Source organism: Dendrobium catenatum, unplaced genomic scaffold (genome assembly GCF_001605985.2).
Source record: "Dendrobium catenatum unplaced genomic scaffold, ASM160598v2 fragScaff_scaffold_913, whole genome shotgun sequence".
Lineage (NCBI taxonomy): Eukaryota > Viridiplantae > Streptophyta > Magnoliopsida > Asparagales > Orchidaceae > Dendrobium > Dendrobium catenatum.
Window position 1 is genome coordinate 832,504 of NW_021319375.1, and position 16,501 is coordinate 849,004.

A 16,501-nucleotide genomic window follows, 5' to 3' on the forward strand; every position below is an offset into this window, starting at 1 on the left:
CTGGATGTGAGCGCTAGATTTACCCCTAGGTTAGGAGCGCCATATACATATATATACTGTTCTTCCGTGTAGGTGGTCATGCTCAAACTAATAAAAGGGGGAGCAATGTCATGATTTCTAACAATGTATTATGCAGGTGCTTGCTCAGCTCCCCTTAAATAAAATGAGGGCTAAATTAATTATAACTGCATAGGTGGAGTGCTTAGCCCTCAAAATTAAGAGCATGGCTTGGCACAGGGTCAATGGTGTTAGCACTTTCATTTTTATATAAACTGCTTGGGATTTTTATTAGGCTAACCATGCAGGGAGTCTAGAATTTTCTACTTTCAATGAATGTAATATCTGTAATAATTGTTAAGAGTTATGAAAATAACTATGAGCCGGGATATTCTTATCCAACTCGAATTTCAAAAGAAGAAGGCATCCCTAAAGGGGAGAGTCTTCTTTCATTTGGAAGAATTTAGATGATTTATTTTGGGATTTATATTGATGTGTTTACTTGATTGCGCAGTAGAAATTGCCTGCTTTTTCTAGGTTTGTTTCTTGCATGCCGCTTTTGTTTTCGCCTGGATTTTCGTTAGGCTCTTTAAGGACTACAAAATTTTTCTACTCATAACTAATTCCTAAAATTTTAAGTTCTAAATAATATAGAAACTTAACGAACCTAGGGAATTGCCGGAACCGTCCGGGGTCGCATGCATATTACTGCATCTTTCTTTCCTTGTTATAAGACATCTCCCTGCCTGCGGGTAGAGTCCAGATAATCTGGCCTATGAGGATGAAGTGCCGGATCTAGGGCAGTCTTTTCAAAAAAAAAAATTATTTTCTATAAGCCTATTTTTAAAATTCTATAGCATTCATGAGCTGACATTTCAACTAGCATGCACTGCATTAGTAACCAATTAAATAAAATTTAATTGCATTAGTTAGAAGCATCTGACCCACATAAGTCCAGGACCACTTAGGAAATTCTCTAGATGTCGGTCCTATTTCCAAAGAACTGTACCTCCCACCCATCTTTCATAATTGACTTGATATCATGATTTTTAAGCGATTAGGTGGTTAGCTGGCTCCCCCAATCCAGGCCGGGATAAGTCCAGGTTTTGCACTACATTAGCTAGGACAAGGGTCTTAGTGTTTTGTAGAACACTAAGCCCAATCTAAATTTAGGATTCGAGACTACTACATTCGATCTCGTAGTATGCCTAAAATAGTAGGTAGGTCCCTTCCTTTCAGGGACTATAAATCTTACTTATCTGCGTCACAGGATGATGCCACCTCTATCTTTTCTCTCACACATGTGATTGAGTGCTTGATTTCTTTTTCTCCAGTTTTCTCCTTAGTACCCTAGAGCCTCCGAATGCTGGTATGAACCACGCATGTTGATTCAACCCTTCGGACCTTTCTTTCTTTTGGATAAGACTTCCTAGTCTAAACCCTTGTGCCAATCCCACTTTAGGAGAGGATAATGTATAATCCTTAATCGAGAGTTTTCTTGGGCTCTGGTCTGGGATGTAATTAACCACAGGGGCTTGCGCCCGTGGGAAACTCGGTCCCACATCTACTAAACCCCACTCGAGTTCTTACATCGGGTGAGGGAAACCCGTGACTAGGTCGTGTATATTGCTACCCATCGGGGTGTGTTGGAGACAGCCTCTATCCTCAATGGTTAGTCGTATGCACGATCCAATCTGTCCCTTCCAATTGACCCGTTCGCACGGTGTTCTTTCGGAGGTCCACAACCACCCAAATGACTTGGAGCTTTCCTAAACTCTTAATACTACCCTAGTGGCTCATCCCTAATAACCTTAGATCCTAATTTACATTACTACCATTGGAATGAAAAGGTTGTTATTGATGGGCAAGAAAAGGTGATGATATGAAAGTGTGCTTCTTTTCAATAATAATTTACTTCTTCTATTGATAAGAAGAAATAAAAAAATTAGCACAAAGTGTCAAGCTTAAGAAACCTTATATAAAATTGTGTCCAAATATTCATGAGTAATCATATCTACGCAAAATTAATTCAAGAGAGTAGTTTTGATAAGTTTATTTTTAGTCGTTGCTTTGTAAAGCAGAGATAAAGGCTTTAGCTTACACACACTATTGAGTTCTCTAAGGATGGTTTAATTTTCTAATATGTAAGGCTTGTTTAATGCAATTGCGTATGCCATTTCAAGTAATATATTGATGATAAGAGTGTCAATCATATGGGAAAACCATAAATTTCCTAAGTTCACTTTAGTATTGTTTGTTGAACTGTTAAAATTTATCTAGCCTGATGATTTGAACTGAGTGATGCATATTAAATGAAAGGGCTTCAAATATTAAAGATAAATTCACTATTTTTAGAAAATTTGACTCTATGCTATTTAAAAGTACATGATTACATTATAGTGGTTTTCTACCTATTATTATTATGGATTAGAGCATATCTACTGCTTGTCTCTATTGAGCTTCTTGGAGTATTAGTTAGGATCCCTCCTAACTTCAGTTCTTCTATCTCCTTAAGACCCCATAATCTTAACCACCTTATATCTATGTTATGGTAGAACAATACTTTAAAATCTTTAGTTATTCTTCTATTCCTTAGTAAAGGCTCTAGATCACACTAGGTTTTAAATTTATGTATGGCCTATACATAAACTAATTGAAGCACGAAGAAAAAAATGAATACTTTCGAATAATCATAAAATTAGATTAAAAGTTTAGTTACATATGGAGATGATGTTACAGAGCACAAACATTTTCTTTCATTAAAATAAAACACAAGATACAGACCTTTAATACGAGATATACACTAGATAAAAGGTTAGAAATTACCTAGAATTAAGAAACAACTCCTTTTCACTTCTCCACATTTATCCACTCCAGTACAAAAAAACCAAACATAGAAACATAAGCCTCTCCCTTTCAAGAATATGTCCTCACACTCACTCACTAGAACACAAAGTAATTCCACAATGTGTCGACCCCTTAAAATGAACAGTAAGATATATATATATATATATATATATATATTTCAAAATAACTGAACTGACACTTCAGCACTGTAGTGATGTATGACTGATGTGTCTATTCACCATTCATTTCTTTGGTTATGTACTTCATCCATCTCCCATCGCGGTGCTAGGAGATTTAGCGCTATGATGCTTTATGTGGCAGTATTGCACTTCCTAGATAGCGCATCGACAATAAGCTCTCCAACAACATTTTTTACAGCTCTCCACTGTGAAACTGAACAAGTGGCATTACGGCACTAAAACTAGCTTTAGTGCTGTCTTTATGGGGTTGGTTCAATTTCCATGATTTTTTCTCCATTTTCCTACACAAAACATAAAATTAAAAGTATAAATATCTTAATGAAGACAATTTGGAATTACTAATAATTGTTATCTTATAAAATTCTTCCAAACTTTAAGATATTATTTATCCTCAAGTAATTTGTATTACACTAGGATCAAAATATCTTTTATTTTGAGTATAATTTTTGGAAAGAATAAAATTAATAATCTAAGTCAACATAAAGTACATAAGTTGAAAGATTTTGCAAATAAAACAATTTATAATGTCCTCAACCTTCATTTTGAATAAATATTTCTATTAAATTAAATTCTTGTGGGTGAATAATTTTGACTAACTTAGGTTTTCTGAGTTATTGGAAATAATTAAATCAAGCATTTAGTTAACCCTTAAATCTACCTGTAAGCTCTACTTGAGCATTTTGATTCTAATAAATCCTTTACTAATATAAAGATAGGGCTAGAAATTATAAGTGTCACTTTTTAATGATCACGTATTTAACAATTGTTCTTTTTCTTTTTTAGCTAAGTACCATATAATAATTTTTAATATATGTTTATTGTTCACTTATTATTTTTAAGTGAAGCTAGAAATTCCAAGCACTAATTTTTTTATACATAGTACTTTAACCCCTTTTCATTATTTTTAATTTTTAATTATTGTTTTTTTTTATTTTTTAAAATAACTTATTTTATTGTTGAATACTTGTCTATTCCGTGCACTTATTATACTAATCTAATTTTTTTTATAAAAGGTTTCATAATTTCATAATTATTTATCTTTAGGTAATTTTGGATTAATCTAATGAATTAATTTACATTAAACCTAAAATACAATATTCCTTTATAAGTATTAAAGCACTTAGGTGATTTTTTAGTATTTAATTTATCCATAATTACTAATTTTAAATGACATATTAGTTGTTACTTTTAACTGTATTATTAGAAAGATTTTACAAGTTCTGTACTTTTAAATAAATATCTTAATTTTTAGTTTTCCAAAATTTATAACTCAAGCAAAAAAAATGCAATGTAGTGAGAAAAAAAATTATTAGATTTGGAGAAATTGATTTCATTCCGTTTTTCCCAAAAACTAAAAATGTCAAAAATAAATACAACAAAATAAAATAGGAACCTACAAATACTAAATTAAAGAAAAATATAATTAAGTGTAAAAAAATAATAAAAATAATAATTATAAAGAAAATAGAATAACTACAACATCACAAGAAGGGCTCTCGCTAATCCTCATCCTCATCCTCATCCTATCCTCATCCTCCTCCTCCTCCTCCTCATCATCATCATCTTCATCTCTTTCTTCTTCTTCTTCTTCTTTTTCTTCATGTATTGCTACTACTCATGCTATTGCCAAAGGTCCTACTCCTAAATATAATTGAAAGGGGGATGGGCTAGGGAATAAATTTTGCTAGCCATGGAAGCCCACCTCCTAGCTCCTAAATAATCCTACCATAGCTACAATATAATCAACCTAGTATTGATATTACATTTAATGTTAGAGCATCATATGGGCATAACAGGTGTACATCTCTTACTTTAAGAAAATTTCCTATTACATGAAGTGATCCATAAAAAACTTGATCCGATCAACTCTTTCTCAGAGGTCAACCACCTGATCTCCTAGCTTCCCATGATATCTACCCAGCTGCTGCATGGTTTGATTTGGTTGACCATATCCCTCATCTTGCTCTAACTTGGTGATTTTGAAGGACATAAACTTGGATCTAAATAGGGTAGAAGCAAGAAATACCTGATCCTCCCCTAGGTTTCCTATTACCTTAGCTGACTCACATAGATTATATACAAGATTGGGATGCCCTAACTTCTACAGAAGTAGAACCCTAAGCTTATACTAAATTTATTGGAAGATAATTTTAAAAACATATGTACCTATTTCCTTTTAAAAAATAATTTAAAATAACTCTATCCTTGGTTACCTCACAAATATTACTTCTCAGCATAAGCTTCACATAAATGAAATAATGCCAAAATTTTGATTATTAGGTGAGGGTAGAGACAAGAAAGCTTATAATTTTATTTTCTCAACTCTTCCACTTGGCACAAAAAATTGGGGTTTTGGAAGACATGATTTATGTACACAACAGTAAAATGGACCCACTTACCACTTATAAAAGCACATTCATTTTGACTCTCCTTCGCATTAGCAAAGAATTTAGGGATTATTCAAGCATTGGCTAGATAGGGATGGATAATTAGGATATCCCAATTATGCTCCACGATCTCAAACTGGTTAACCCCCCCCCCCCCCCCCCCCCCCCCCCCCCCCCCCCCCCCCCCCACGCACCCCGAGTTATCATTACCTTATTATAAAATGATAGATTTACTAAGTTATTATACCACTCTTCAATAGTAGAATAACTAGGATATCCAAATTATGCATGATAGGAGGCTGAGCCAGTTCTCTTCATACTTACAGAGATTTTAAGGGCCAATCTAATAAAAAAAAAACTAAAAGTAGATCCTAACACATGAATGCAAGAAGAACTTTAAAACTCAAGAATTCATATGAGAGATGAAATTCATCCCCAAGTCATATTTAAAAACTAACTAGTGCCACGGTGCTGGCTTGACTAACGATATGGCATTAAGTCATGTTTGATCATCATGGGTACTAGCACTATAGTGTTGGGGACATGTAGCACTAAGTCTCCCACCTAGGGAATTAAAATTGTAAGCTTTTTGGCCATGTTAAACTTGAATCAACCACTGGTATAATGATTTATCTACCCTATTTATGATGTTATAAAGCACTATAATGTTGTATGGGCGGTGTTGTATCACTTAATATGACAAAATGATTAGAAAGCTCAATGTCAGGGCACTACATGGATGCCACTACGATGCTCTAAAGGGTGATCTGACATAGCAGTGTTAGATTCCTCTAATGTTGTGGTGTGATTAACTCAATTAAATTTTTTAATAATTGATATGGTGTTGTAAGCTTTAATGAATAGCTCTATAACACTGAGTTAATTTTTCTAATTCAATTTCTTATATCGTAAATTAAAACTATAACACATATAAGGATACTTTTAAGCTCACATCTAACCACAAGATTTCTAATCACAAAAAAGAACACTAATCACTAAACTCCTAACCACATATAAGGGTGACCAATTTGGTTGCCTCCCAAATAATGTTATGTTATAGTCTTCAATTAGACTATATCACAATTCTATTCAAGATGAACCTGCTCTACATAACTTCTAGGGTGATCAAAATCTCATCTAAGATAGGTTTTTAATCTTTAATCATTGACTTTAAAAATTTGGGTAGTTTTATTATCCTAAATATTAATAGCTCCATAAGGATACACCTTTACAATAATGAATGGCCTTGAGTACCTAGACTTCAATTTTTCTGGGAATAATTTCAATCTTAAACTATACGTAAGAACTTCTTGTCCAAGCTCAAATTATTTCCCAATGAGCTTACAATCATGCCACTTATTAATTTTTCCTTATATAATTTTGCATTATTATATTCCGTATTTCTAAATTCCTCTAAGTCAAAAAAACTATATTAGTCTTTCCCTTTAGCATCCTTAAGATTGTAATTCAATTATTTCACTAAACAAACTACTTTATGCTATAATTCTGAAGCTATATGATAGGCATTTCCAAAAATCAATCTATAGGGAGAGATTCTAGCATATATCTTTAAATGCAGTCTTATAAGCCCAAACTTCATAATTTAATTTTAAAGCCTAATCCTTTCTATTTAAACACATAGTTTTTTCTAAGATTCTTTTAATATCCCTATTACTTTTAAACACATAGCTATCATTAAATTAAAATATATCGAGATGACAATGAGAATACATCTTTCTTCACAACTAAAGGCTTGCATTAATATAAAGCTATGCCCTTTAGGCTGAAGAATATAAGGGTGACCTATCAACAAATGATGGATAAGGTCTTTAAGGACCATATAGGAAGACACATTGTGGTATATATGGATGACTTCCTAATGAAGAGCAGGTTACTCGGCCATCATATTGAAGATTTGAAGTAGACATTCACCAACTTAAAGAAGTATAACATGAGGTTTAATTTACTGAAGTGCACCTTCGGAGTGAGTTAGGAAAATTCGTTGGATTTCTACTTACACCAAAAGGCATCAAGGTCAACCCTAATAAGGTGAAATCCATACTTGAATGAAGTCACCCAAGAAGGCCAAGGAGGTGTAGTTACTTAGTGGGAGAGTCATGAGCTCAGCCATTTCATCTAGTAACTCGATAAGAAGTGCTCACCTTTCTTTAAAGTTCTCAAGAATGTGAAGAAATTCTCTTGGGGTGAGAACTATGAAACCACTTTCCGATAGCTGAAGATCCTTCTCACCCCACCACTCTTAGTTTTATGCTCATCCAAGAAGAAGGAAAGTAGTACTGTCCAATCTACTATGTAAGAAAGACACTCAGAGGCATGCAACAATAAAAACCAATCATGGAAAAGCTTTCATGTGCACTAGTATGCTCGATAGGAAGTTTGTGACCCTGTTTCCAGAACAATCTTATTATTGTGGTAATCTATCACCTACTCAAGGCTATACTTACTAAGCTAGAACACTATAATAGATCGCTCCAATTATTTATAAAACTTCATGAATTCTAAATATTTTATTCAATGAGAATGGCCATCAAAGCCCAAGTGCACACTTTGTTATTTGTTCACTTCAACTATCTATGGTTGAGTTAGAGGAGGTGGTTTTTTTATAATATTATAAACTTAATCTTGATGGTGCCTTAACTGAGTAGAGAATATATAAAGGAATGATTCTAAGGATCTCTCTGAAGGAAGGACACTCATCGAGTTCTTAGGCAAGGTTCATTTTGGTTGACCTTGATGAAGGACACAAAGGAGTTCTCAAAAAAATAATTGTAATGTGGATAGTTCATCCCCATGTAAATTAACCCTCACACAAGATACAACCAACAAGTAGCCCATAAATATTTGCAGTTTGGGGAATGGACTTGTTGGGATCGTTCCCTCCATTTATGGGGTAGGGGAGATTCATCCTAGTCATAGTAAACTACTTCACTAAATGGATAGAGGCTAAATACCTCTCCTGAATGACCTCTACCATTGTGAGGAATTTCATTTTGAAAAATAATATATGTCGACACTCTGTCCCTTTCAACATCATCACAGATAATGTGTCAGAGCTCGTCGACCAAAGTTTGAAAGAGTTCTACAACTCATAAAGGGATTCATTTCAAGCTTATCTCAGTTTACCACCCTCAAACAAATGATTAGGTTGAGGCCGCCAACAAGCTAATATTTAAACTTCTCAAGAATAAAGTAGAAGGCGGCATATAAATGGGGTGGACACACTCCCCTTAGTATACTAGGCCCTAAGGACAACCCGCTCTTCAGTGATTGGGTAAAGCTCTTTCTTCAGCAAATGGACACCCATAATCACCTTCTCAGGTATTCTAGTAGGTAGCGACTAGGTCACGACAAGATTATTTACTCTCAAGAGTAGATCTCTCAAAAGGACTCGCCTGTAATCAAAGGGGGACTCGCCTAACGAGAATGATGAACATCACTCGCCCACATATGTCAAGGAGGTGTCACCCTATACTGGGAGACTAAGAAGTTCCTCACTGACACACCAGACCAATCATCAAAAGCTATGGCCTATTTCTCTCCTCATCGTCTGCTTCCTCTAACATCTAAAGCCCCCAAATGTCCAAAACCTAAAATTCCTGAAGTTTCTCTATCTTTCTTCACGTCAGCATTCATCCCCTGCGATCCCCGACACTCTAACCCTAATCCTACGAGTCTTGGTGAATCTTCTCTTCATCACTTCTATATGAATGCGAAAGCTTCCAATTTGGTGAGTCGATCAGGGTTCATGAGAAGGGATGTGTTGCTGGGTACGCTTCTCGGTGCTACTTCTTTTCCCTTCGTTGCCTTTGGATCATTAGCCGAATCTGGTATGTTATGACCGCATTTTTACTGTCGGCTGTTTGGCTACAAGTAGGATTCAGTTCAATTAGCATTTATTAAACTTATAAATTTTGATTTAGTAAATCCTGGAGGCAGGAACTACTGAACATTGTTTTGCATGGTCAATGTTAAGTCTGATTAAAAAGTAAATTGTTTGACATATATTTTTCAAGATTTATATTTTAAATAAATAATAAGAAGAGGAACAGAGAAGTGTTATAAATCTCTTAAATCATACTTCCCTAGCATAAAACGGAAAAAAATGAGATTTAATTAGTTCGTAGGATTTATGTGGCTCAAATAAGTATTTGGCAAGATTTAGACTAAATCTAGCTAAATATTAGCTAAACCTTGCAACCAAACAGCCCTTCTGTTTCCAGCCTTAAGTTTGTTACTTTATTGAATTTTTATGTAATTGATTTTTTGGCTTGGTTTCCTGTTAGTAGATCTGCTAGGGAGCTTCCAAGCTTACGAGGATGAGAACAATAAATTTCGGATTTTTGTTCCTGAAGGTAAGCACTGACCCGTTATATAATAAAATTCTAGAGGAACTGCAAAAGTTATGCCTACAAATATTGATAATCATGTAGGCCTTCGAGTTTTGCTCAAAATGCAATCTAAAATGTAATGATGTAGTCACTAGAAAATATGTGCTTTATATTGATCCATTCTAACACAAGTGTTTGAAAGTAATTGTGGTCAAGCATCAGAAGCGAGTTTCATTGAGGTGAGCTTTGATAACCACTATTTATTTTGCTGAAACTTATCTATTATGAAAACATCTTTTGTTCTTCTTTGGGCTACAATGATATTCATTTTTATCGTGTAACCAACCCTAATCCATCACCCTGATAATTGTATGTTTTTATATCATTATTCTTATGTCAAAATTAAAATAAATTAGTTACTTTATGAATATATTGGGTTCAAAGTTGTCAATGGGCAATTTTGGAAGATTATTGACAAGAATGGTTAGGAAACAATAGAAAAGTATAGATTTGAAGAGAATCTTGATTTAGAAGCTCTTAGATTTTATTAAATTCCAAGAAATCTCAATATTTGAGTTAAATTGAATGTCAAGGCCAACCTTTTGACACCATAGACACAATTTTATAGGAATTATTACATTAATACAAATAAAATTACATTAACATTTTAATAAGTGTTTTTTATAAAATGAATGAACTTGACTTGTAGCTAAAAAATATACATAGAGTACATATTGATATCTGGATATTGGCTGAATTCATGTGAATTCGGCCTGGTGACATCACTAAGGCTCGCTGAGTGCGGACAAAATCTTTTTATGCTTGTGTAGCTTCTAAGGAGCTGAGGCAAGTAATATTGGTGAAGGCTCGTTTAGTGCTGACAAATACTTTTTATGCTTGGGTGTAGCTTTGAGGAGTTGAGGCGAGTTATATTGGTGACTTTCCATAGTCAGCCCTAGGATCATTTTCCAAACGACAAGTTTAACATATGCTTCGCAACTTTGATGAGTAATTCTTTTCATCTTTAGGTGACTAACCTTGAAGCTGGCCCACAAACGTGGACCCATTTGACTTGAAACCTGTCTAAGTTATATTTGGATGTATATTTAGTTCATTAATTTTTTTATCTCTTTGAACAAGTTATAAAAGAACAATAGAATAAAAACAATTTTCTTTTGCTAAGATGACTCTTTGATTATGACTATTTATGTTGATTTGATAGGTTCTACATACAAATCACGATCAAGTGAAGTCTATAAATGCTTAATAACTTTCCTTCTGTGGACTTTACTTGAACTTCTTTCATATTCTAAAATTTTGATAAAGCCTAGAACTTCACTTGGAAAGTTGTTGTAATGTTGCTGAAACTGTATTAGGATTGAGAGAGGTGTGAGAGTTTGGATAAGTTTTCTTCGTTTTCTTTGTTGAAGAAGATTAAAGAGGAGAAAATTGAAAAAATTGATGCAAGTGATTAGGGTGATGTTCTGTGGAGACAATAAAAACTTTTTAGTGACATTATCATTGCATCTAGCTAGTTGCCAACTTTTGAGGCTAACTGGGTAATTAGATTCCCAAAGAAACTTGCTATAGAGGGTGACCAATATGCTAATATGACCACCAACTCGAGGGTTGGAGGCAAGGGAGCTCATTATGAAGATCAAGGTAATATTAGAGGATTTGTTGAACTGTTGACTTTAGACTTTTCAAGTGCAAAATCTTAAGTTCCATCAACAAGGATTTTGAATGTTTAAATTCGATGGTACTCTCCCTTCAAGCAATTGGAGCTTGAAAGTCAAAATATACTAAGATAAATATCTTGCCCAACCTTTTGGAGAAGCTAAAAGCATTCGTTGAGGTGACTTGATGGAGATATTTGTTGCTCATTTGAGTCAACTTGATGCATGTCTCCTTGAGTAAGTCATTTTGCTATTAGTGCCATGTTCTTTCTTTATAATTTGATTCTCCATGAATCATTCTCATGTGATGCTTTTTTTTTTAATTTTTAATTTTTATTTTTTATTGTTGTTGTCCAAGTGTTGCTGAGAGGAGTGATGTCATCACTTTTTGCCAAGTATGAGAACATCCTGATGCCTTCAAGTCATCCTCGTACATGCTAATCATCTTTTCTCTTGCAAGCGAGAAAGATAAATTCTATTAGTAATATATAAATATCTTTTGTCCCCATTTTCCTTTTTTGTTATTAATATTTTCAGTGTGATGTTTTAAAGAATATTCTTAGAGATTTAATAGAAGATTTAATTATTTCATTTTATTGATATGATTATTTTTATTGATTAAAATTTATCAATTTGACTTTGAAAAAGATATTTGTGATGCTGAGGTATTGTTTCCTTAAAATTTCTACTTAAGCAAATTTATATTTTCACATTTCTTTAGTCGTGATTATGATAGGAAGTGCTTGTAAAAAAAAATTAAATTTCAGCCCTCCCAAACTCTATCCACAAGAAGAATTAGTAGGAAAAATCAGAGAAATTTTCTTTTTAATTAATGATAGATGGAAGAAAACAATAAGATATAATGGATCCTCAACTGGAGAGAAGCATCCGACTCTCCCAATTCTCTAGCCGCTGTCTAGAGCCCAACACACCCTAAAACACCACAATTTTAGCAAACATAACATAACCCTAATCCTAGAAAAATAACCTACTTAAAACATACAATAATGATGTAAATCCTAAAATAATCCCTCCTTTGAATTTTTCCTCCCAATCAAACCTTAATTCCCTCTTTAAAAAGGCTGCTGGACCCCACCCCATGGAGGTGAAGAGTTCCATTTCTGATATATAAAGGTCGGTTCAAGATGGATCAGATGGACCAGTTTGGGGCTTGTCTAACAATACCCCCTCCCAAAGACCCACCTTATCCTCAAGGTGGAAGGATGAAAATTGATGCTTCACTCTTGTATGGCTCCTATGTGGCATCATATTCGGGTAGGTTCTTTCACTTTATCAACACTTTCTTGTGCCTACTCTCTCCCTATCTTACCCCTTTCAGCTCTAGTGGTTCTAACACTACCTCCAAATTTTTTTTAGTGTCCCGGGTAACTCTGAATTAGATGCATGATCACTAATAACTATTCTAAATTGTGGCACGTGGAACATTGAGTGTATGGTAGCAGTCGAGAGTAACCTCACTCGATAGCCCACTGCTCCAATCCTTTCCGTTATTTCATAAGGTCCAAATACCTTGAAGCCAGCTTCTCATTCCTTTTATTAGCTACCGACCTTTATATGTAGGGACGAAAATTCAAGTAAAACCTATCTCCTACCAATTAGCTTGCCAACCAACCCTCTCTCAAGCCTTGCTATGTTGGCGTGGATTGAATCCATGTTCAAGGTCACTAAACTACCATCCTCTGACATAACGCCCGCCTTGCACTGCATCAATCTTGAAAATCTCCGCTCTATTCCAATCATTGTAGAGTTTTGGGGCAATTTTGGTAGCATTCAGCTGCATGAGGGGCTGGTTTTGTAGAGCAATTTGATCACTCCAGCTAGCATATTTTGAAGGGGCCTTTGCATAAACACCTGAAATGCAGTTCGCTGCTTTAGAGGTATCAGTAAAGGCTGCATCTAGCATTTCTACACACCTGCTCTGGTCTTTTCTAGAAGAAATAACATCCATACAATCATCCATTTCTAAACATCTATTCACAAGATCTCCACTACAAGCATTAACTCCCATGACATTATTAGCAATACGACGTACCTGAGCCGGAGAAGCCACAACAACAAGAGTTGGAGCAACAATCAATTTGGAGCCTCCCAAGTTCCCACCAACCATATCATCGTGCGGTACTCATCGAGAACCCATTCGCATGACCCCTACTTGGCCTCAATGATAGCATTCCGCTGATTCAAGCAGCCCTTAGACTCTGACGCAACATGAGAAGCCAGCAACAAGGGATTTGTAGCTCCAAGGTCGGGTGAGCTTAATTTGAAATGTCCAAATGAAGGGAGGTTTCACACTATAATGGATGGAGAACTGTGCCTGCTAATCCAAATTATAATCATTATGAAGATCTAACTCATCCTACTCTTGTTCCAAAGAACCCAAGGAAGAAATTGTTGCAAGCAAGTGATCTGATTGAAGCAAATGAAAATTCAGTGCTTTGCTGCCTTTCCTGTTGCTGGGCAAACAAATCCGTAGCTTGACAAACAAGCCACTAGATTTTGCCGGCCAAATTAACTTCAATTGAGCCTTCCGACATTGTGGTCTCTGCTCTTTGATTTCAACCACCCTCGATTGAGCCTTCCGACATTGTCGTCTCTGTTCTTTGATTTCAACCACATCTTTGATGCGGCTCTTCACCCATTACCAACCACTTGAGAGGGAGGAGGTGATGCAAGTTTACCTTCCACCATACCAGAGCGTTTTTCACTAAATTACTCCAGAGAGAGAGAAGATTGTTAAAAATTCTGTAGGTTCTTATTGGGAATAACATTCTGGCATTGCCTTGAAAGTTGGAGAACAAATGCTTATAACCCCTGCCGTATTTCAACTTGAGTGCCATATTTTTAAGTTGAATCTTTTCTTGTGCCACCTTCGATTCTTATAGCCAAAATCAGTAGTAACAAGACAATTATGGAAAAAGAAAGCAATTAAAAGAGGAATACAATAATATTTAATCAAAAAATAATGAACTTAAATATTAACAATAAGTATTTATTCAACTTATAACAATTTTCACTATGGTCTATTATTTATTCAACTTCTACAATGTTCACTCTGGCGTAACCTTTGTCTCCCTGAATCTATTATGAGAATTCCACCCCTAAACATTATGGATGCCATTTCAAGTATTTTAAATGTCCTAACCATGCCAATTTGAACTCTTACCATTTCATCCAACAGAGATGTGATACCAAAAAATTTTTATATAGATATTTTGAACTTTAGAGAAGTAGTTTTTTGTCATTTTCTATAACATGCATATTCATGTTTCCTTTCATCCCACCATACTAAACGATTGAACAAAGCTACATTGAGTTCCAATCACTTCCTACTTCCTACTATTTACCTCTAAACAAAACTAGCTTTTATTTTACCTTCCTGTTGCAATATAGCCAGTTCATGCAGAACAAAATTACAGCCACTTTTCTGAGTGCTAGAAATATTCAACTACAGGCTGGTCAGTTGGTGCTGGGGAAACTAACAGGATCAAATCTGTCACTGCATTTTACCCCAAGGAAGTTTCTAATTCCAATGGTACTTCTGTCGAACGAATCCATCCTATGATTCCCTCTGATTGGTTATTCAACTTAATTATGCTGAGAGGATCTCTACAGTCAGTGTCACCATCGTTGGAGTCGGTCCGGATTTCACTGGACTAGGATCTTTTGGTAAAGTGGATGCTTTTGCAGAAACTCTTGTACGTATAACTATTAATTCCAGTGCTTAAGCTTGTCATCTTTGTATGGATATGCCTGTTGTTTGATTTGATCTGTGGTGTGCTTGGAAAGGTAAATGGCTTGGACAGAAGTTGGCAAAGGCCCCCGGGGGTTGCGGCAAAACTCATCAATTCTGCAGCTGCAAATGGTATTTTCATAATCTTTGGCTTATTTGTAGATCTGGAAATTTTTGGCCGTTGATATTCCCCATTTTTTGCAGGCTTGTACTATATTGAGTATACTTTGCAAAATCCTGGTGAAAGATTGAGGCATATATTCTCAGCCATTGGCATAGCATCCAATGGATGGTATAATAGGCTTTACACAGTTACCGGTCAGGTGCAATTGTTCTACCCAACCCAATTAGATTCTTTTGATCATGACCAATCACTCGGATCTTTTTTGCATGGTTTTTGATGGTAGTATAAATGCATGTTATTTTGAAACTTCTTGGAGTTCTATTTTGGTTTGTTTACTTATGTAATCATAGATGAACTTTCATGAATCTCGTTCTATAATTTGCATTTTATTTCATCTCTAAATTTGCAATGAATTCATCGCAGTTCATGGATGATGAGGAGGAGAACTACAAGTCCCTAGTTGAAAAGGTGGGTTCAAATTTGATTATTTTTGAATCGCCTCGCCTAGCTTGAACTGCAAATAATTATAATCGATCTCTTTGCAGTCTGTTTTATCATTTAGGTTAATATAGACTTGAAGGAAATGGGAACCAGTCCGCTGGGCCTTGAAGGAGCATTGGTGTTTGCAAGAGTCAGCACAAACTCAGCTTCATCTAACATTAGTCTCTTTCGAATGATTTGTTTACTAAATGTACCAAATCTTTTGATATGTACTTTAAAGTGAGGCTTGCAACCCATATCACCTGTAAATATTGAGCAGGGCAACTTTATTCTAAATATTTAGTTTTGTATTATTACTAGTCTTAAGACCAATTATCTACTTAGACATTCTACAGAAATTTGAGTCTTCATGATAAATTGTAATATCAAGGCAACTCTTGGTACAGCTTTCCAATCGCTCGGCCTTGGCAAATGAGGACAATGGTTTAGTTTAGGTTTTTCACTTATTTTGTTTTTTATTTATTTATTTTGCTACATTCGAGAAAGCAAGGGATTGGTTGAATTTTTGTTTGCAGACACTTTCAACAATACTAGAAATGCTACAGTTTCGGATTCAAATAATGCCTAAGCATTCATCCTTAATTTAGGATTCGTTTTATATATATATATATTGATTTTGTTTTGAATTTGCCTACAAAACCTCTTAGAAGAAGTTACTGTGCTTCAAAG

General features: G+C 34.9%; 1 protein-coding gene across 6 annotated transcripts; it reads left to right on the plus strand.

Moving 5' to 3' along the window:
* The first annotated feature begins 8,942 nt into the window (after window positions 1–8,942).
* LOC110109338 (psbP domain-containing protein 3, chloroplastic) lies at window positions 8,943–16,244 on the plus strand. 6 transcript variants are annotated; one of them, XM_020840362.2, is made up of 8 exons: window positions 8,943–9,279; window positions 9,736–9,804; window positions 14,929–15,009; window positions 15,090–15,172; window positions 15,264–15,339; window positions 15,412–15,610; window positions 15,755–15,799; window positions 15,877–16,244. In XM_020840362.2, exons 1-6 carry the CDS (start codon window positions 8,976–8,978, stop codon window positions 15,606–15,608), a joined length of 810 nt encoding a protein of 269 aa, XP_020696021.1. In that variant the 5' UTR covers window positions 8,943–8,975; the 3' UTR covers window positions 15,609–15,610; window positions 15,755–15,799; window positions 15,877–16,244. The 6 variants fall into 6 exon arrangements, with proteins under 6 accessions (XP_020696021.1, XP_020696034.1, XP_020696056.1 ...); XM_020840375.2 differs by having other exon boundaries at window positions 15,412–15,530; XM_020840397.2 differs by having other exon boundaries at window positions 15,412–15,525.
* Window positions 16,245–16,501: the final 257 nt, after the last annotated feature.

Bases quoted from the DNA above. Each gene is read 5' to 3' on its own strand.
- LOC110109338 (XM_020840362.2), top strand. From the start codon at position 8,976: ATGGCCTATTTCTCTCCTCATCGTCTGCTTCCTCTAACATCTAAAGCC. The intron at 9,280-9,735 runs GTATGTTATGAC...GTTTCCTGTTAG, and splicing joins TGGATCATTAGCCGAATCTG to TAGATCTGCTAGGGAGCTTC. The intron at 9,805-14,928 runs GTAAGCACTGAC...ATTCAACTACAG, and splicing joins TCGGATTTTTGTTCCTGAAG to GCTGGTCAGTTGGTGCTGGG.